The sequence below is a fragment of the Amblyraja radiata genome, chromosome 25 (assembly GCF_010909765.2).
Source record: "Amblyraja radiata isolate CabotCenter1 chromosome 25, sAmbRad1.1.pri, whole genome shotgun sequence".
NCBI classification, from domain to species: Eukaryota; Metazoa; Chordata; class Chondrichthyes; order Rajiformes; family Rajidae; genus Amblyraja; species Amblyraja radiata.
This window is the reverse complement of record NC_045980.1, coordinates 27,990,918-28,013,169: the sequence shown is the minus strand read 5'-3', so window position 1 is coordinate 28,013,169 and position 22,252 is coordinate 27,990,918. Positions and strand designations below refer to the sequence as shown.

At 47.4% G+C, this 22,252-nt stretch overlaps 1 protein-coding gene across 3 annotated transcripts; it reads right to left on the bottom strand.

The window, feature by feature from the left end:
* Nucleotides 1-5,602: 5,602 nt before the first annotated feature.
* prkab1 (protein kinase AMP-activated non-catalytic subunit beta 1) lies at nucleotides 5,603-17,769 on the bottom strand. 3 transcript variants are annotated; one of them, XM_033043628.1, is made up of 9 exons: nucleotides 17,719-17,769; nucleotides 13,989-14,187; nucleotides 12,793-12,962; nucleotides 11,360-11,453; nucleotides 10,817-10,931; nucleotides 8,884-9,016; nucleotide 8,207; nucleotides 7,918-7,986; nucleotides 5,603-6,232 (listed from the first exon to the last, which is right to left on the bottom strand). In XM_033043628.1, the coding sequence occupies exons 2-9, from the start codon at nucleotides 14,160-14,162 to the stop codon at nucleotides 6,155-6,157; spliced, it is 834 nt and encodes a 277-aa protein (XP_032899519.1). In that variant the 5' UTR covers nucleotides 14,163-14,187; nucleotides 17,719-17,769; the 3' UTR covers nucleotides 5,603-6,154. The 3 variants fall into 3 exon arrangements, 1 of the variants encoding a protein (XP_032899519.1); XR_004415730.1 differs by lacking the exon at nucleotide 8,207 and having other exon boundaries at nucleotides 8,879-9,016; XR_004415731.1 differs by lacking the exons at nucleotide 8,207; nucleotides 17,719-17,769 and adding an exon at nucleotides 16,780-16,849 and having other exon boundaries at nucleotides 8,879-9,016; nucleotides 13,989-14,186.
* Between the last annotated feature and the right edge of the window lie 4,483 nt (nucleotides 17,770-22,252).

The window sequence follows — 22,252 nt, the reverse complement described above, 5'->3', positions numbered from 1 at the left end:
ACCGCGTGGGTTTCCCCTGGGTGCTGCGGTTTCCTCCCACACTCCAAAGACGTACAGGTTTGTAGGTTAATTGGTAAAGATTGTAAATTGTTCCTAGTGAGTAGGATAGTGCTAATGTACGTGGATCACTGGTCGGCGCGGACTAGGTGGGACGAAGGGTCTGTTTCCACTCTGTGTCTCTGAAAAAATGTCAGATGCATGATAGAATGCTCTCCCCCTGCCCACATCATTTAAGTAGCTCGATACAACCCAGGACAAAGCAGCATGCTTGACTGCCACCCCATCCACCGCACGGGATATTACTCTCCTCCTGTAGCTGCATTGTCTACAAAAGGCACTGCATTCCCACTATGCATCCCAAAGATCTCCACCATCATGGACAAAGGTTGCAGGTGCAGTCTGACGCCACCACCTATACAATACAATACAATACATTTATTTGGCCCCCCCTTCAAATTGCACATCATCCTAACTTGGAAATGTCAGCAGTTGTTCTTCATCAATGCATCAGAGAGTCGGATTGTCAAGGAAGACTCTCTCTAACTTCTACAGGTGCACAGTAGAGAGCATGCTGACCGGTTGCATCGTGGCTTGGTTCAGCAATTTGAGCGCCCTGGAGAGGAAAAGACTACAAAAAGTAGTAAACACTGCCCAGTCCATCATCGGCTCTGACCTTCCTTCCATCGAGGGGATTTATCGCAGTCGCTGCCTCAAAAAGGCTGGCAGTATCATCAAAGACCCACACCATCATGGCCACACACTCATCTCCCTGCTACCTTCAGGTAGAAGGTACAGGAGCCTGAAGACTGCAACAACCAGGTTCAGGAATAGCTACTTCCCCTCAGCCATCAGGCTATTAAACCTGGCTCGGACAAAACTCTGATTATTAGCAACCACTTTCTGTTATTTGCACTACCAGTTTATTTATTCATGTGTGTATATATTTATATCATGGTATATGGACACATTTATCTGTTTTGTAGTAAATGCCTACTATTTTCTGTGTGCTTAAGCAAAGCAAGAATTTCATTGTCCTATACAGGGACACATGACAATAAACTCACTTGAACTTGAACTTAAATCCTGCGACTCCCTACTCAGTACCACCATGGGAGCACCTTGCCCGGGAAGACAAAGGCAGCTCAAGGCAGTGGTTCCCCACTACCTTCTCCGAGGCAATTGGGCATGAGTAGTAAATGCTGACATAGGTTTGAGCATAGATTATTGTCACGTGTGCAGTGAAAAGCTTTTGTTGCTTGCTAACCAGTTAGCGGAAAGACAATACATGATTACAATCGAGCCATCCACAGTGTACAGGTACAGGATAAAGGGTATAACCTGAATAACGTTTAGTGTAAGATAAAGTCCAGTAAAGTCCAAGAATAATTCAAGGGTTTCCAAAGAGGTAGATAGTAGCTCAGGACTGCTCTGTAGTTGTTGGTCGGGTGGTTCAATTGCCTGGGAAGAAACTGTCCCTGAATATGGAGGCGTGCATTTTCACACTTCTATACCTCTTGCCAGATGAGAGAGGGGAGAAGAGGGAATGACGGGGGTGAAACTCGTCCTCGATTATGCTGGTGGCCTTACTGATGCAGAGTGAAGTGTAAATGGGTCAGTGGAAGGGAGGTTGGTTTGTGTGATGGTCTGGGCTGCATACACAACTCTCTACAGTTTCTTGTGATGAAGCTGTTCCCAAACCATTCCATGATGCGCCCAATGAAATGTTTTCTATGGCGCTTCAGTAGAAGTTGGTGAAAGTTGTTGGGGACAAACTTACTTACTAAGCCTTCTAAGGATGTAGAGACGTTGACAGCAAAGCCCACGTGGTGAGATCTCAACCTGAAAAGCACTTAATTGCCAAAACTCAACAACAGGCCATTGTGCGAAATAATGTCCTGTTGGGCACTAACAACACGACAGAGCAGCAGAGTTTAGTATTCTCAATCAAGCATGGAAGAACAAAGACCACTTATACCCCAGTCATTCCCTTTTCTCCCTCTCCCACCAGGCAGATGCAAAAACATGAAAGCACCATCCAGCAGATTCAAGGACAGCTTCTTCCCATTTTTACTCTTGAACCGAGCCAGAGGGGGGTGAATCTGTGGAATTCTTTGCCACAGAAGGGCGTGGAGGCCACGTCAGTGGATATTTTTATGGCAGAGATAGATACATTCTTGAGTAGTACAGATGTCAGGGGTTATGGGGGGAAGGCAGGGGAATGGGGTAAGGAGGGAGAGATGGATCAGCCATGATTGAATGGCAGAGTAGGCTTGATGGGCCGAATGGCCTAATTCTACCATCATTTATGACCTTATGACATCTCAGAAGCTAAAGATGTATTCCTGCACCCCCAATATACCTTATTGTGGCACTTGCACCTGCACTTTCTATTATTCTGCCTGGTTGTCCTTCCTCTTTGCACTCTTTACACCTGATGTACATATGTATGGCTTTGATTGTACTTATGTATGGATGTTTTTATACTCGGATAACAAAGTTTTGTAATTATATCTTAGTACATGTGACAATAATAATAGTACCAATAATAATTAAAATCTGTGTATTAGTGTAGTGCCCTCTTGTGGTTAACATTTACACAGCTAAAGAACCCAAAACTTCCAAATTACTGTCATCATTTACACATTACTGAATTGGATTAGGCCTATAATCACCCATTACCACATAATTGTACGTAAGTACGAGAATGATCATTCTACATCTATTTTTCCTTCATTACACGTCAGAATATGTCCCTCTACACTTAACGAATAAAACCTTTAGGTGTTGGAAGGAACTGCAAATGCTGAGTTTATGCCGTAGACTCAGAAAGCTGGAGTAACTCAGCGGGTCAGGCAGCATCTCTGGGGAAAACTAGGTGACGTTTCGGGTCTGAACCCTTCTTCAGGCTGAAAGTAAACTAGAGGTGAGAAAAGGCCAGGAAAAAATCAGTGCTGGCAACAGATGATCTCAGGGTGGAGCCCACAATGGCCCATTGTTGGCTGGGGAAGGTGTGATAACAGGAGGAATACAATAATGCAAACGGTGGAACTGGTAGGATGACAAGGGTGGGGGAGGGGGGGGGGAGAAGGGAGGGAAATGCAGGAGTTACTGAAAGTTAGAGATATCAACGTTCCTGCTGCTGGGTTGTAAGCTGCACAAGCGGAATATTGTTTGATCATTATCAGTGGAGAAACATGGATCTTCACCCAACCTTTGAGGGAGTAAGGCCTCGATGGGAAAGTCAAAGCTTGAAGAACAGCACAGCACATGAGCACACAATAGCAATGACACATGCAAAATATACAGTGACGTTCGCTAAACTTAATTGGGCTGAAAGGTCTCATCAGGATATTTATTGATTGTCGGGTGAACACCAGCAAACAACGAACTCCGCGGGAATCTGCTCCCAATAAAAAAGATTCATCATTACCGATCAAGTGCAACAGATACAGATTAACCATGTACACGATTCATGACTGTTCAATCAATGAGCTGTCAGACAATACAAATTCAATTTACATGATATTTCTGAGACTGAATCGAGAGAAAACCCAGTTGTCTTAAAAGCTGGAATTGCTAAAAGCATTGACGGACGCATTAATCTCCAAGGGAATCACTTTCCCCAGAATCATTTTATAAAGTATTAAAACCGAGGGACCCTACTGACCAAGCCCGGTCGGTTCCCCTCCCCGAGGGACCAGGGCTCTGTGCAGTCACTGTCATGGGGAGGCTAGGATGCACTTTACCTGAACTATGATGAGATCAAACTCAGAAATATGTAAAAGGACAGGGGGAAAAAAACAGCAATGACACCTCCTTCAACACAATAAAGAAGCAAAGATGACCCAGGAGGCCCCAAACTTGGAGGCACGTGGAACTGCGGACGCTGGTACCTTGAGTTGGACACAGGAAGTAACTCTGCGGGTCAGCTAGCATTTATGGACGACACGGATAGGTGACATTTTGGGGCGAGTCCTTTCGTCATACCGATTGTAGCTTAGTTTCGTTTTTGAGATACAGCGCGGAATCAGGGCCTTTGGTCCACCAAGTCCACGCCGACCTGCGATCCCCGAAAACTACCACTGACCTACACACGCTGGGGACAATTTACAATTTTACCAAGCCAATTAACCCACAAACCCGCACATCTTTGGAGTGTGGGAGGAAACGGAAACTCCCGGAGAAAACCCACGCAGGTCACTGGGAGAACGTACAAACTCCGTACAGACAGTACCCGGGTGAGGCAGCAACTCTGCCGCCATGCTATCAGACTGTAGCAGTGGGGAGAAAGCTGGAAAAATTGTGTTGGTGGAACAAAGCCAGGCGGATGGAAGTGGATGGTTCTGAGGGGCATTTTGATTGCAGATGTGTGGACAAAGGCTGGAGAAGCTTGTCCCAGTCTGACTAAGGAAGGGCCAGGGACATTTATTACTCTGTACGTTCGACCAGAAAGGTGCAGACACATCTAGCAGCTTCAGAACAAGTTCTATTCAGCTCTGTGACGGTCAGAACTGAGGGAGTGCTGCCCTGCCAGATGAGTGATCTTTTGCTTCACACTGTCCTACACACACTGGGGACAATTTACAATTTACAAAAGGAAACCAGCGCTGCTTTAAAAGCCTTTTGTTCATTCTGCTCTCGGGGGAAGGATGTATTTGTTCCCAATCCTCTCCTTTATACCAGCACACCTTGTACCCTGCTGGATTTTTTTCATCCTTTAATCAAAGTCAGAAAACAGGAATAGCTTCATTGATGTTCATGGGATTCAGCCGTGTACAACCCGACTTCAAAGTTTCATACATTTCTGCAGTCATTACACTTTAAAATTTCATCATTAACTGGAAAACGATTTGGAGATTCCCGAGGATATGAAAATCAAAATAGAACGGCTAGTTGTTTATTTTCTTTTAGAATCCCTGGAAACCATGCAAACATAGACTAGATCAGGCCAGCTGGAATCCATGGGGTTGTACAAGGGATGGGCAGGCTTGCTGGGATCAATGGGATGTACAGGAGATGGGCAGGCTTGCTGGGATCAATGGGATGTACAGGAGATGGGCAGGCCAGCTGGGATTAAAGGGGTGTTCAAAGAGACGGTCAGGCTAGCTGAAATCAATGGACGTACAAGGAGGTGGTCAGACCCTGCTGGGATCAAGGAGACAGGGACAACTCACTGCTTGGGTGCAAACATGATGAATGGTCCCTTGGACAAGATCCCAGGGCAATGAGAGAGAGAAGTGGGATTACCGGAGTGGAAATTTGCATTTGATAAAAATGAGGAGACGATTATATGGCCGCTGATGTTCTATTGCAGCTTCCAGGAACTGGGAGTGTTTCAGCAGGATGTAGTGAACGCAACAATTGTATGGAGAGTGATTCTCAACACAAGCAGCACAGACCATGGAATCCCCGCCTCAATGCAGGCACCAGGACAGTCCATTCAGCACTTGGAACAGAGGGTGATCACGATCCAACACCACAGAAATCTAGTTGCTGTCATATACTAATTGCATGCAGAGTGGCCGATTATTGTGAGAGGCACAGACATTAAGAATCGTGATATTCCAGCCGGTTTTCAACCACATTGAAATTTGTGTTCTTGTTTTTGATCCCTTATTTTCATTATCGGGGGATTTCCCCAATCTAATCAGAGCTCCATTTATATATCGGTTTCCCCCCCCCCCGATAGTGTTTCCTTGGTGAGAATTGTGGAAGAAGAAGGCGGGGAAGAGAGGAGCACCGTGATTCTCTGACACACACCGATTCCAGTCTGTGTCACAAACAAACTGAGCACTCTCCCTTCAACTCAATGCAAATACATCTGTACACTAATGGAATGGGGTTGGACGTGCCTTAGCAAGGAATGACTTTGTGGCGGGGGATTTGTTTTGGTGCCTCTTTGGCAGTCTGAGGGACAGTCAGAGGCACTTTACCTGGCTGTCGATTGTGGATATCCCTTTTTTGAATCAGAAAGCGGGGACAAATCGTCAGCTTTACAGGGACAGATTCACCGGGACCCCTGCAGTTGCTGTTCCACTCAATCACATCAAGATCCTTCTTAGCAAGTCCAGGACAATGACTGCAAATGAGTTCTTGCTGCTGAAAATGAAGCTTCCTGATCGGATGGGGGGGAATGGAGCGGCTTTTGTGCAGATCATATGGGTTTGTAGAGGAGGGTGGTGACATATTTCTTCTTGTAGCGATGGGTGGCGCTCAGTACCATGACACCATCCTGTGAACAATCACAAATACTTGACAAGAGCAAACCAAACATCACCGCACAATTATACAGTAGAATGTGCTTCAATTACATGAGATGTGTTTACACTATCTCTGACATGGGACTGCGTATTAGTATAGGGGTGACAATGTCATAGAGTCGTACGGCATGGAAACAGGCCCTTCGGCCCAACTTGCCCACACCGCTCAACATGTCCCATCTACACTAGTCCCGCCTGCCTGCGTTTGGCCCAAATCCCTCTAAACCTGTCATATCCATGTACCATGTTCCATGCTTCTTAAAAGTTGCGATAGTCCCTGTCTCAACTACCTCCTCTGGCTCAACTACCTCCATACACCCATCACCCAATGTGTGAAAAAGTTACCCTTCCGGTTCCTATTAAATCTTTCCCCCTTCACCTTATATCTATGTCCTCTGTTCTCGATTCCCCTACTCTGGGGCAAGACTCTGTGTGTTTCTTCATCTCTGTGGCTATTCATCTTCTATGACAACTTTAAGCAAGTGATTTTTTTACACCAGAACGCAGGGAATGCAATAGCTCAGACAGTGGCGCAGCAGGTTGCAGCTCCCATGTCTTGGGCTCGATGCGAACCTGAGTTGTTGCTTGTGCACTGATTACACATTCTCCCTGTGACCACACAAGATTCCCCCGGGATTCCCCTGGTTGGCTCCCACATCTCAAAGATACCACAGTACGTTATTCGGCCATTGCAAATTGCCCTCACTGGAGGTACGTGGCAAAGGGGAGCTCACGGGCATGTGAGATAAACTAAATCACAGTGGGATATGAGAGAGAAATGCCATTGCTTTGCCGAGACCCAACACAAACTCAACTTTCTCTTTTTAATTTCCCATTTGCTTTATTAAATTGAAAAGAACAAAATGTTTTTTATTTAAACCTGGTTGAAAATAATTGAGAAACAAATCCTTTGAAATACTTTGAGTTGTTCCAGTGAGTCTATTACGAACTCTCTCTGCTATCCCCCAATCACCAACAAACAAACTGTAAAGACAACAAATCAAAGGGAGGGAGGGAGGGAAGGAGGAAGGAAGTAGGGAAAGAGGGAGGGAAAGAGGGAGGGAGGGAGGGAGGAGAGAGAGAGGGAGGAGGGGGAGGGAGAGGGAGGGAGAGTTTCTTTCTTCCTCTTCCTTTCTTCCTTCCTTGGGAGTCCTTCCTTCCTTCCTTTCCTTTCTTTTTCCTTCCTCCTCCCTGGTCTTCCTTCCTTCCTTGGGAGGAAGCCTTCCTTCCTTCCCTTCTTCCTTCCTTCCTTCCTTCCTTCTTTCTTCCTTCCTTCCTCAGGGAGGAAGGAATGAATGGATGGATGCTTTATAGTCACATGTGACAAGTCACAGTAATAGTCTTTGTTTTGCATATCCATGGAATGCAGAGTCATCATGTAAAGGGTGCTGACAATGTTACAAAGTATCGGTCCACACCCCCCCCCCCCCCCCCCCCCCCCCCCCTCACGGCAGTCCCCCCACACCGGGTCCTCCTTATAGGGAATATAAGGATAAAGGGAATTACAGGTGGAGGATGGAGCGGAAAGCAAAAGGGATGTAGACCAGAGGGAGTAAAGAGTCAGTGGAATAAGTGGATGGGTTGTGATTGGGAGGGTGTGTCTGCTAAGCAGCTTAACTGCCCCCCTCACCCCAAAAAGAAAATGTGCAATACTGACCTTGATGGACAGAGCGTACAGATGGTTCAACATGACGTGGTTTGGCTCCGGTAGCAATGCAGGGTCACACTAAGAGCAAGAGTAAACACGACGGGATCAGGATAAGGTTCCCTTTTAATGTCAGTCAGCCATGGCCGTGGCCCCAGAAACTGCAGAGCTGACGTGGGCATCAGTCCGCAGCACCACACAACCCAGTGGCAAACCAAACTCGACCATGCTGCAGCAACACAGCGGCTCAGACAGCAGCATCTCTGGAGAAAAGGAATGGGTGACGTTTCGGGGCCGAGACCCTTCTTCAGACTGATACCAAGCCCCTTGGCTGACTTTCGAAAGCCGTCGGGCTAGCAGTCAGAAGAGGGGACGAGAGTCATCCGCTCAATTCTGGGCAGATAAACGTTGAGTGAAACCATCTATTGTTGAGTGTAAACCGACACGTATGTGGCTTTTTCGCAGACCAAGAATCCATTTGGTAACAGATTTCAAAATGAAACAATCGATGGATGTAGGCAATTTTACATTGTGAAGCAGAGATTTTTTGCTAAGGCTCAACAAATTGATTCCAGAATATCTTTGGCCCAACTTAGGTCCATACCAAACAAGATGCCCCATCTAAGCAAGTCCCTTTCGTCCCGCGTTTGGCCTATATCCATCTAAACCGTTCCTATCCATGTACCTGTCCCAGTGTCTTTTAAATGCTGTGATAGTATTTGCCTCAACTATCTCCTCTGGCAGTTCGTTCCATATATCCATCACCCGGTGATAATGTCAATCAGGATCGAACCCGGGTCTCCGGTGATGTGAGGCAGCAGCTCCACCCGCTGCGCCACTTTGCCGCCCAGTTATTCAGAGGACGTAAGCATTGCTCCCAGTGCGTTGAACTGTAACCTATCCCACATACAGCCCACATCAAACTTGGTATCCAGGTTGCTGGCAAATCAGAGTTATAGCGATGGTCGTGTACTCCACGAAATGCCCGTGTCCTTGTTGAGGATGACCTGCAGGAGTGCGGTTGCATATCGTCGGCGTTTTATCTTCTCCTCCTCCTCGGTTTGTACAAATGATCCTGGTGGTATGGGTCCGAGTGGGGAACTCGAGAGATCTGTGAAGAATTCATCATCTGCATTGAGATCAATAAAGGAAGACAACAGCAGCTAAGATGATTCAAGAAAACAAATGCAGGGGGGCAGGGGGAAGTGAAGATGGGGGGGGGAGGAGAAGCAACATAAACTGATCAATGGGGGGGGGGGAGAAGCTGAAGGAGGGGGGGGGAGAGCACAGAAATGATCAATGGAGGGGGGGGGGGGGGGGGGGGGGCGGAAGGGGGTGGGGGGCGGAAGGGATTCCGAAACCGAGTTCAAGGAAAACTTTTGATTAGTTCATTTCCAGTTCAATAAGGAATAAAGTGAAGCTGAATTTAGTATATTTTGATGAAAGAGATAGCGAGAGGTGTTCTAAGAAACGGAGGGAATTGTAATTGATTAACAAATAATATAAGTTTAAAAAGACTTTAATATTTTCAGTTTCTAAAGATCTTTAGAAACTGCAAATATTAAAAATGTAGTCAAATTAAAAGCAAAGCCAGTTGGAGACCAACACAAAGAAAAGAGCTTGTGTTTAGTTTAGTTTGGAGATGACTGCTTGAGTTTCCCCAGGGGGATCCGGTTTCCTCCCACATTCCCAAGAGGTGTAGGTTTGTAAGTTATTTGGCAGTCGTGGCTTGTCCATAAAGAGGCATTGAGCTCTGAGCCTTAACCCGCACACCTCCGGGATGAGGGTGGAAGCTGAAGCACCTGGAAGAAACCCATGTGCTCACAATGAGAGGCAAACTACACGCGGACAGCACCGGAGGTCAGAATTAAATCCAAGTTGCTGGATATCTTAGGCAGACGTTATTACGAGCTGTGCTACATTAGGCAAACGTCACGGCTTTAGAGTAGTGAGATTTTCTAGAAATGTACAAAGTATGTGGGAATTCAGTTGTGTGGAGTTGTGGGGGAATCGGGCTGACTTTAGACTTTAGAGATACAGCGTGGAAACAGGCCCTTCGGCCCACCGAGTCTGTGCAGTGATCACCCGTACACAGGTTCTATCCTACACACACCAGGGACAATTTACAATTTTACCAAAGCCAATTAACCTACAAACCTGTACGTCTTTGGAACATGGGAGGAAACTGGAGCACCCGGAGAAAACCCATGCGGACACAGGGAGAACATACAAACTCCGTACAGACAGCACCCGTAGTCAAGATCGAACCCAGGTCTTTGGCGCTGTAAGGCAGCAACTCTCCTGCTGCGCCACCGTATTGCCCCAAGACCCTCAGATTAGAAAATGTTAAGAGGAGATTTGATTCAGAAAGATAGGAAACAAATAAGAAACCGTGGTAACTAGAGGATATAATTTTACATCCACTCTGGATCTTGTGCCAAACTCCTATGTTTTTAATAACACAGCAATTTATCGTGACTCAGCTGCTGAAAGCGCTGCGGAAGCAGATTCCAAAGCAGTGTTAAAAGAAATGGATTGAATGAAGACAAAGTGGAGATAGAGCAGGTGTGTGGAATGCACTGGGAAGCTTCAGCAAGGAGCAAGGAGCAAGGAGATAATGAGCTGAAGAGTCCGCTCCTGCTGCATCGTACTTAGATACACAGAAAATAGGTGCAGGAGTCGGCCACTCGGCCCTTCGAGCCAGCACGGCCATTCAATATGATCATGGCAGATCATCTAAAATCAGTACCCCGTTCCTGCTTTTTCCCCATATCCCTTGATTCCATTAGTGCTAAGAGCTAAATCTAACTCTCTCTTGAAACACACTTCAAACACTCCACTTCTATCGTGACACACAGCGGAGGACTCTTTCCCATCTCATCACATTTCTCCCCTCGTACGTCGGACTCACCGGACATGTCCGAGCATTTCTGCGAATCCACCATCAGGGCATCAAACACCTCGAAGTCAGTCTGCCGCACCTGGATGACGTTGTTGATTGTGCCCAGCTGGCTGGTGGTGACGGGCTGTTGGGGCAATCACATTTACAGGACTTACATGGCCAAGGTCACAGTTGCCTTAACTCCACCCAAACACACCGGGGACAGGGGCCAAAAGCAGGCAGGTGGGACGAGCGTAGATGGGTCGGAAGCGGGGAAGTTGGGCCGAAGGGCCTGTTTCCACACTGCAGGACTCTACGACCCCAGTAGTGGTTTTCTGTTGAACTGGTGTATCCTACTGCAAGATTAAATACTCCTGGGACTCTCTCCACAATCAATGACAAGAGACAGCTTGAAGCATTTCTACAAATTCTCTACCTTACCCACATCACAAAAATAGCCTAGAGTTCCCATAATATGGGCACTTGTAACAGTACCACCTGCAAGTCCACCAGAGTGTCTACCATATGCATATTTGCCGCACGTCTTGGTTCCCCTTCATTAATGAATCATACCTCTGATGAATCGTGAGTCCAGTGACCATCCACATGGAACTTGTACTGATGTTCACCCTCAGGAAGATCCAGAATTGCCACAAAGTTATTCTGACTGTGGGAAACAAGAGGAGAGGAGCAGGTAAGCGCGTGAATCTGATGCAGTCGTGAGTAAATATCATCCCTGCCATTGAAGTGGGGAGAAGAGCGCATTGGCTGGGCAGCTGTAGGTGATGCTGCTGCCTCACAGTTCCAGTGCAGTGGTGAACTAGTGTGGAGTGGGCATTACTCCCTGTGACCGCATGAGTTTGCCCGAGGTGCTCTGTTTCCTCCCACATCTCAAGGGCGTGCTGGCTGGGAGGGTAATTGGCGACTGAAAAATGGATGGCAGGCGAACCAGGGGATGTGTAGGAAGGAAATGCAGATGCTGGCTTACACTGAAGATAGACACAAAATGCTGGAGCAACTCAGCGAGACAGGCAGCATCTCTGGAGGGATGTTTGGAAATCTGAGAGAGGATGGGCTACAGGGAAATGTGCGAGAATGGGCTGGATGGATTTCTGCATGATCCACGATACGTCACATAGACATACAGGACACACAGCACTCGTTAAAAGGTCGAGTGAAGCTGACCCTGATATTAAATGCGACTGGAAGAGAAAACAGTATATTCGTCCCTTGGATCATGTCAGTGGACACTTCTACAAAGAACTAGCAGATGTGAAATCTGAGGGAGATATTTTGGGCAGGGGATAGAAACAGACAGAGTTGGTGATTCCGTCTAACGTGAAATCTGACACATAAAATCTGACTTGCAGAAGGGGATTAACCCTTATGTAAGTCTGGGAATGCCTGCACCATGTAGCATCACAGCTAGTTCAAGTAGCCCCTTGCCCATAATTGCATTAAGCAGTACAATGTTTCTATGCCTATCACCATTAATGCAAATGAAAATTGTCCTGCCTTATTGCCCGTACTTGCCACAGGATAATGCCTTCCTACCTGCATATACTATTCCAGTTCTCAGTCTAGTTTATAGTTTTTGTTTTAGTTTTAGAGATACAGTGCAGAAACAGTCCCTTCGGCCCACCGCGTCCGCTCCGACCAGCGATCCCCGCACACTAACACAATCCTACACACACTCGGGACAATTTATATTTATACCAAACCAGCGCAAACCTGTACGTCTTTGGAGTGTGGGAAGAAATCGAAGATCTCGGAGAAAGCCCACGCGGTCACGGGGAGAACGCACAAACACCGTACAGACAGCACTCGTAGTCGGGATCGAACCCAGGTCTCCGGCGCTGTAGGTGCCGTAAGGCAGCAACTCTACCGCTGCGCCACCGTGCCGCTTCCTGTGCAGAGTATCGGTCCCCTGTCCCACCCCTGTTCTCTGGTGAACATCGTGGAGGACAGCTTGCACCCTTGCCAAACCTACAAGGAGGAGTTCCTACCTTCTGGTGAGTGGGATTTTGTTGGTCCAACCGTTGAAGGATCCGGAGATAAAGACTTCCTTCCCGCCCCCTTTCCACCGGAACACCGTCGGGCGAGCCTGCTTGGAAGTCTTGTTATTCACTTCCAGGTCCTGTTGCCAAGCAAGGAACTCATCCTTCTCCATTGGGCCCTTGAAAGCACAAGACAAATTTAAACATTAATTCAATCACCACCTTATTTCAAATTCAGCTTTGAGTTGTTTTTCATTTCCAGGCAAGCCAATATGGGGATAATTATCTGCAGTAATGGAAAAGAGAATGAACCAATCTACAGTATAACAAGAGTAAACTGTCAGAGGTGCATGGGTACTACTCAGAGGGTGAGGATTCTGCTATTCTTTATCCTGGAGGGTTATGGCGCCTAACACACTGGAGGTATTTAAAGATCAATTTTTGAAAGAGCAGGGAATTGAGGCCTATAGGGAACTGGCATAGTACAGGGGTGGAGGCTAGAGGGAGACCAGCCATGTTGAATTAGAGGGTAGGTTTGAAGGGCTGAGTGGTTTATTTCTACTCCTGTTTTCTTCCGTTCTTGTGTTGTTAGCGATCAGGGCATGGATAGAACCAGGGATGTTCCAGCTCGGCGAGTCAGCCATTTTCCAATTCCCAGGCACCATCACTGGGGGCTCACGGTCAGTTTGTCTCCAATCTCAACCCCCCCCCCCCCCCCCCCCCCCCCCCCCCCCCCCCCCCCAGAAGGCTGTGGAGGCCAAGTCCATGGATATTTTTACGGCGGAGATAGATAGATTCTTGATTAGTACAGGTGTCAGGAGTTATGGGAAGAAGGAAGGGCAATGTGGTTTCGAGGGGACGGTAGATCAGCCATGATGGAATGGCAGAGTAGACTTGATGGGCCCGAATGGCCTAATTTTGCTCTTAGAATTGATGAACAGTCATCCATCTGCAATCTGATCAGTATACCATCCAGCTTTGTGTAATGGAGAAATATGAATAATGTTGCTGTCTGACCGCTGATAGCTGCTCACCATGCCCATGCTAAGTGTAGACCAACCTGCCACCCTCCACCATTAGCGCTCTTAGTGCAAGTCAGGGGAAGGATATTATCTTTTAGAAAGTAGCAGGTTGGTAAGCAGAGTGGGGAGCCTGGGGAACAGTGTGAGGTTGGGGGCAAACATTAAAACCCTTTGTGAAGATACCAGATCTTTGATCTCCTCAGCATGAAAGATGTCCGCATCTTCAGGACTGTCCATCAGAATCTTCGGACGGTCGTGCTCTTTGGTGTGAATGCCGCTGCCGGTGCTGTCTCTTCGAGGGGTCTTGTGTCCCCCCTGCCGCTCCAGCGCCGCCCGCTCGCTGCTTGTATTGCCCATCCTTCAACTGTTCAGTGAAGCCCACTAGAATACAAAGGGGCAAAGTGGTGGTGAAAAAAGGCTTTTGGCATGAACCTGATCTCCCGGTTGCTCAACACTTTAACTCTCCCCCCCATTCCCACACTGACTTTTCTGTCCAGGGCCTCCTCCATTGCCAGAGTGAGGCCCAGCGCAAATTGGAGGAACAGCACCTCATATTTCGCTTGGGCAGCTTACACCCCAGCGGTATGAACATTGACTTATCTAACTTCAAGTAACCCTTGCTTTCACTCTCTCTCCATCCCTCCCCCTTCCCAGTTCTCCTACCAGTCTGACTGTCCCCAATTACATTTTATTTCTATTTGCTTTTTTGCCACCTTCTCCTAGCTAACAATAACCTATTCTACAATTTCCTTGAACTTCATCTCTTTTCATGTCTCGTTTTCACACCTTACCCTTCCTTATCTCTGCGTCTCCCTCTCCCCTGACTTTCAGTCTGAAGGAGGGTCTCAACCCGAGACGTCACCCATTCATTCTATCCAGAGATGCTGCCTGTCCCACTGAGTTACTCCAGCATTTTGTGTCTATCTAAAGCTTTCGGCACATTGGCCTTCATCAGTCAGAGTATTGAGTATAGAAGTTGGAAGGTCATGCTGCAGTTATATAAGACGTTGGTGTGGCCACATTTAGAGTATTGTGTTCAGTTTTGGTCACCATGTTATAGGAAAGATGTTGTCAAGTTGGAAAGGGTACAGAGAAGATTTACGGGGATGTTGCCAGTGTAAAAGTTTGCTTGAACTCAAATTATCATTAAAATAATCTTTATTACGGTACCGGGAGTGGGAGAGTTACAATCAGTATGGTTACATACCCTATTTGTCTCTCGGAGACCCACTCACTGATGGGGTGGCTAAGCAGCATATTTATACACACAAAAAGAGAAGCCTTCAAGGGAGATCATGAGTTCAATTACATAACACCAACGGCCCTACAATCGGTCAAGGTGCAAAAAATTATGAGAGGAATAGACGTGCCCTCTCTTGCCTAAAGTAGGGGAATTGAGAACCAGACGACATAGGTTTACGGTGAGGGGGAAAGATTTAATAGGAACCAGAAGGGTACGTTTTTATTTCCACAAAGGGTGGTGGGTGTATGGATCGAGCTTCCAGAGGAGGTGGTTGAGGCAGGGACTATCTCAATGTTTAAGAACCATTAGATAGGTACATGGATAGGACAGGTTTAGAGGGATATATGGGCCAAGTACAGGCAGATGGGACTAATATAGATGGGACATGTTGGTCGGCATGGACAAGTTGGGTCGAAGGGCCTGTTTCCGCGCTGTATGGTTAGTCTCCGTTCAGGGGGAAGTTGTGGGTGGAAGAAGGAGCGAGGTGAAGTGCGAATGGGGAAAAAGGCAGCTGAACGGTTGGTGATGGTAGAAAATAGAGATACAGGTAGTTCTGTCATAATATGACAGCTGCATTCCTAAAAAAACCTTGTGTTATAGAAAAGTGTATTATAAAAACAATCATGTCTAAGAGATAAAAATACTTAGGGGCCCATAGAGTTTCAGACTCCGCACACTATTTTTTCAAAAATGAAGATCCTTTCAATGACAATAACTTTACTTTTGTTGCATTGTTAACCAGAGAATCGTTGGACAAGTGTCAAAGATGTCAGGGCTTATGGGAAGAAGGCAGGAGAATGGGGTTAAGAGATGGATACATCAGCCAGGACGGCACGGTGGAGCAGCGGTAGAACTACTGTCTTACAGCGCCAGAGACCCGGGTTCGATCCTGGCTATGGATGCTTGCTTGTACGGAGTTTGTACGTTCTCCCCATGACCTGCATGGGTTTTCTCCGAGATCTATGGTTAAATCCCACACTCCAAAGATGTACAGGTTTGTAGGTTAATTGGCTTGGTATAAATGTATCAATGTACACTTACGCCGAGCTTGTGTTAGGTAGTGTTTATGTGCGGGGATCGCTGGTCGGTGTGGACTCGGTGGGCCGAAGGGCTTGTTTCCGTGCTGTATCTCTAAACCATAAACTGATTGAATGGCAGAGTAGACTTGACAGGCTGAATGGCCTAATTCTGCTCCTATAACTTATGAAGGTGATTGCTTGTCAATTTTCATGGCCACATATGGTTAAAGTAGCAGCTGTGTTCTTAAGAGACATTGATGTCCGATTATTTAAGGGAGGTTACAGGGAAATAGTCAACCCCCACTATAATGTTTAAATCCATAACAGCTTTTTTCTCCTCACTTTTCAACTTCTCAATTAACTTCTAAGATGTTCTTCCTAATTAAAATGATGTTATTACATTGTAGAACAGCGGTGGTGCAACTAGTGGTGTTGCTGCATCACAGCGCCAGAGACATGGGATAGATCTTGACCTCAAGTGCTGTCTGTGTGGAGTTTGCATGTTCTCCGTGACCCCGTGGATTGCACCACGTGCGGGCTTGTAGGTTAATTGGCCTGAACAAAATTGCCCCTAGTGTGTATGGAATGGTTGAGGAAGTGGAATAATATAGAACCAGTATAAACGGGTGATCGATAACAAGCATGAACTCTGTGGGCCAGGGTGCCTGTTTCCATGCTGTATCTCTAAAATAAACCAATATGGTCTACTTATTGCCAACAGTATTTCTCAATGTATAACTCGCATTATATCCAATTTGTGTCATGGCAACACTTGTTACAGCAAAACTATCTGTTGGATGATGGAGCACGAGGGAAGGGTGTGAAGAGGGTAAAGGGAACTTGGCCACAGGGGGGAGAGATGGAGGCAAGGGAGAGATGGTGGAGGGAGGAGGGAAATGAAACCAGGCTAGGGTGGGAGGACCATGTCCAGGAGGGGGGTGGGGGGGTGAAAGGGGAGAGTGTCACGGGGTGGGGAGACTGTGTGGGGGGTGGGAAGAGAGAATGTGGAAGGCAGGAGGGTGTGGGGAGACAGTGTTGTGGGGTGGGGAGAGAGTGCCATGGGGGGCGAGGAGGGGTTCGCAGCTTGAAGGGGGAGGGGCTGGTGGGAAATACCTTGTCGTGTGGGAAGGGGGGGGGGGGGGGGGGAAGAGAAGGGAAACTTGGAGCCCGAGGGCAGAGGGGTGGAGGGAGGTGGAAACCAAAGATACTAGAGGAGCTATAGGATCTTTGGTGGAAACTGTGTCCGGGGGAGGGGATGGGGGGGAACAGTTTCGTGAGGGTGTTTGGGGAGACCATATTGTGGCTGGGGGGTCCATACCGTGGGGGGGGGGGGGGGGGTGTGAGTGACGGTGTCTCGGCGGCTGGGGGGGAGGGGGAGACAGTGTGGGGGAGGGTGGGTGTTGGCGGCAGAGCGGGACCGTGTGCAGGAGGGATCGGGCCGAAGGGGGATCCAAGGACAGGACAGGACAGGACGGGTTGTCCCCCCCCCCCCCCCCCCCCCCCCCTCTCCCCCCTCTCCTCCCACGGCCCGGAGTCGCCGCCATCGAGCCCCCGCCCGCTGCGGGTCCAGGGTCCAGGGTCCAGGGTCCAGGGTCCAGGGTCCGGGCCCGGCGACCTCGGGCTGCTCCGCCTGAAGGACATTCACTCACCAGCCGCCGCCGTCACTCCTCACCCGGACACTATTCATCGGCACACCACCCCCGTCCGCCAATCAAAGCCACCCGACCTCGTCCCTCCAGACAAACGCTCCCCGGAACACCGGCGCCTCGATCACTGGGGCCGGAGCTCAGAGCCCCAGACTGGCCCAGTGTTTCATTGTCGTATGTCCCAGGCAGAAGAATGAAATGCTTCCTTGCAGCAGCAAGTACGAGGAAAGGTAGTAGAGAAAAGGTTGATGGAGGAAAATAGAAATAAATCCCGTCTATAATGGAGAAGACGGTTAAATGATTGGGAAGGTGATATAACAGTACAATAGACAATAGGTGCAGGAGTAGCCATTCGGCCCATCGAGCCAGCACCGCCATTCAATGTGATCATGGCTGATCATTCCCCAATCAGTACCCCATTCCTGCCCTTCTCCCCATATCCCCTGACTCCGCTATCTTTAAGAGCCCTGTCTAGCTCTCTCTTGAAAGTATTCGGAGAACCGCCCTCTGAGGCAGAGAATTCCACAGACTCACAACTGTGAGAAAAAGTGTTTCCACGTCTCCATTTCTTTGACCTTTCCTTCCTGGAAATAAGATTGTGACTGACTACCCTATCTATATCTCTTACTTATATACATATACTTCTATGAGGATTCCCTTCAGCCTCGAACAATCTAGAGAAAACAATCCGAGTTTGTCCCACGTCTCCTTATAACTAATACCCTTTAATCCAGCCAGAATTCTGGTAAACCTCTTTTTGCCCCCTCACCAAAGCATCCACATACTTCCTGTAATAGGGCGACAAGAACGGCACACAATGCTCCAAATGCAGCATAGCCAAAGTTTTATATAGCTGCAACATGACTTCTGGACTCTTATACACAGTGCTTCGACCGATGTAGGCGAGCATACCATATACCTTCTATATTGTTCTATCTATTTTTGTTACCAGTATTTGCAGGGATGGGCTTTCACTGTAATAATATTAATGGTATTCAGACATGGGGTGTGTGTTCTAATAGGGGTGGCATAAAGAGGATGGGTGCACTATTTTAACATTATTCCATTTCATGGGAATGAGGGAAAGTGGGAGCTTTTACTTGTCAGGATACTGACTGGAGCAGATGTAACTCTGCACTCATTTTTCTGTTACATTATTTTCAATCATAGTCATAGTCTTACAGTGTGGAAACAGGCCCTTGCTCACACCGGCCAACAGGTCCCATCTAGACAAGTCTCATCTGTCTGTGTTTGGCCCATATCCCTCTAAACCGGTCCTATCAATGCAGGAGTATAAATGTTTCTTAAACATTGCGATAGAACCCACCTCAACTACATCTGCCACCCTCTGTGTGACAAGGTTACCCCTCAGATCCTATTAAATCTTTCCCCCCTCACCTTAAACTTATGTCCACTGGTTCTCGATTCCCCATCTCTTGCCCAGACTCATTGCGTCTACCCGATCTATCCTCTCATGATTTTGTACACCTCTATAAGATCACCCCTCATCCGCCTGTGCTCCAAGGAATAGAGTCCTATCCTGCTCAACCTCTCCCTGTAGATCAGACTCTCGAGTCCTGGTAACATCCTGGTAAATCATTTAACTGACTAAACGTAGTTATTAGTTGGTTCTGTACAACAAGTCCTTGGTATTTACTTAACATGTGTGGGTTTCAGATCAACAGAAAGGACAGAAGTTGATAGGTTACAGTTCAACAAGGTGCTTGGAGATCATATTTAGGTAATTCACAATTATCCTTATTAGATCCTTCTGGTCTCCTCTCCCTTACAATATCCAGCAGGCATGGACTGGGTGATTCTTCTCTTTCCTAATCCAGGAATCATGCAACTAATTTACTTCACATTCATGGTTTGACTTGAAGCCAAAACCTACAGCAATAGTTTAGAATAATCCGAGAGACCAGAGACGACATAAGTTGAACTATTTAATCAGTAACGAAAATGAAAGAACATTACAGTTTGAGTTGGCTGGTAGTTCAATCAGTGCAGGACAAACCCACATTATTCAACTTTTTAAGTTTTAGTTTAATTTTGAGATACAGTACAGGAACAGGCCCTTCGGCTCACCGAGTCTGCCCCGACCAGCGATTCCCCACACACTAATACTATCCACACACACACCCCCACATCCCCACACACACTGGGGATAATTTACAATTATTCTACAAACCTGTATGTGTTTGGCGTGCGGGAGGAAACCTGAAATCCTGGAGAAAATCCACGCAGGTCACGGGGAGAACGTACAAACTCCATATAGACAGCACTAGTAGTCTGGATCGAACCAGGATCTCTGGTGCTGTAAGGCAGCAACTCTGGGCCGCAGTCACAGATGATGTACAAGTGCTTGTGTATCATGCTTCAGGTGAGTCAGTGCAGCAGGTCACACAATGAGACCTCTGGGACCGTGGCTGGTGGCTCACTTCACAGTGGATACAGTAAGCACAGTGCACGTGTTGTGAGGCGTCAGTACTCTCTCTCTCTCAGCCTGACTAAATCGAGGGTGCTTGCATTGGTTTAAAAAATGATGGAGAGGGTCAGGACGATAAATCAGAGATCAGCAGCTGGTTACTCATCCTTTGTGGCACAGTGCACCCTCTGCCGGGGGCTGCCAAACATCAGCAGAGAAAAACAGAGCCTCTCGCAGAGTAGAGGACTCAAGAACCAGAGGACATAGGTTTACAGTGACAGAAGAATAATGTAATAGGATCGTGAGGGGCAACGTTTTCAGGGTGGTGGGTATATGGAACCAACTGCCAGAAAAAATATGGAGCGAAGGAAATAGGCAACGTTGCCTATTTCCTTCGCTCCATAGATGCTGCTGCACCCGCTGAGTTTCTCCAGCTTTTTTGTGTACCTTCGATTTTCCAGCATCTGCAGTTCCTTCTTAAACAAACTGCCAGAATAAATAGTTGAGGCAGGCACTCTAACGACATTTGGATAGGAACGGCTGAGAGGGTTAAGAGGCAAATGCAGGCAGTTGAAACTAGCGGTAGATGGGGCACCTTTGTTAGCATGTGTTAGTCGGGCCGAAGGGCCTGTTTCCGTACAGCACGACTCTACTCCAGATCCTCAATGACAAAAACCCAAAGTGGAGATTTTCAATCTTTAAAGTAGAAACTTTTCCCTCACGTTTAAGAAAGAACTGAAGATGCTGGAAAAATCGAAGGTAGACAAAAATGCTGGAGAAACTCAGCGGGTGCAGCAGCATCTATGGAGCAAACGAATTTGCTGCTCCTCCACTCTGACCACTTCCATCTTTGCCCCACAGTGAGAGTGCATGGCTACATCACCATCTAGTGGTGGTAAGTGGTGACTGCGGATGCCAGAAAGTACCCAGAGTTCGGGCAGCACCTGGGCAACATCAAACCAATTAAAACCTCACTCCACGCAGTTAGGTCGGACAGCATGAAACAGGCCCTTCAGCCTGTTGCGTCCAAGCCATTCATCAACTTGTACTAATTCCATATATTCTGCCCACATCCCAGCCACTCCTTGCAGATTTACACACGGGGTGGGGGGGGGGGGAGGATGTGGGAGGAAACCAGAGCATTTGGAGTAAGCTCGCACACAGTCACAGGGAGAACGTTTATTGTCCTGGTAATCACAAAATGCTACCTTTTGATTCACTGCTGCCAGCAATATTCATCAACCAGTCATTCACAAACGCAGACCCAAGCCGAGGAAAGTTGAGACCGTTGGGAGCCACGTGTCCAAATGACCTGCACTGTCGAGGGAATCGACAACTCCAATGGGCAAAACTTGAATTTGCCTTCGAGCTGGATGTTTGCAGCGCAGACAAGACAAGAGAAATAATAATGGACTTCAGAAAAAATCCACCCCCCCTGCAGCCCCTCATCATCAAGGGGACTGTGGTGGAGAGGGCTGACAGTTACAGATACCTGGGATTACAAGTAACATCAGATCTGAACTGGACTTTGAACACTGCAGCCACAGTGAAAAAAGCCCAGCAGAGACTGTACTTCATCAGGCTGCTCAGAAAAGCTGGTCTGCACTGTCGCCCTCTCACCCAGGTCTACAAAGGACTGATAGAGAGCATCCTCACCACAGGCATCACGGTGTGGTATGGAAACACCACACAGACAGAGAGGAAGGCTCTGCAAAGAGTCATAAAGACTGCAGAGAGGATCATCAGAACGGAACTCCCCTCCATGGACACAATCTACACACAGCGCTGTCAAAAAAGAGCAGAGAGAATCATCAGAGACACACTACATCCAGCTCACTCCCTGCTCAAACACAAAAACTGCACATACAACCTCAGGCACAGACGAGCGGACAGTATCGCCACAAACAGAACACGCTTTTTTAAGAGCTTCTTCCCTGCAACAGTGAGACTCTTGGCCAAAACAAAACAAAATGAACTGATGTCCTGATATAGGGTTTGTGCAAGTTACAATGCTCTCACTTTCCCCTTTATATAGGGTTTTAGGCATTTTCTTTTTTTTATTTCTAGAGTAGTATATGTTTTTATAGATTATGTGTCTTCTGTGTGTCTTT

Excerpts from the sequence above, each read along its gene's own strand:
- prkab1 (XM_033043628.1), bottom strand. The coding sequence starts at position 14,162 with ATGGGCAATACAAGCAGCGAGCGGGCGGCGCTGGAGCGGCAGGGGGGA. Across the intron at positions 11,454-12,792 it reads AAAATCCCACTCACCAGAAG|TCAGAATAACTTTGTGGCAA; the intron begins GTAGGAACTCCT and ends TGTTTCCCACAG. Across the intron at positions 9,017-10,816 it reads GAAATGCTCGGACATGTCCG|ATCTCTCGAGTTCCCCACTC; the intron begins GTGAGTCCGACG and ends AATTCTTCACAG.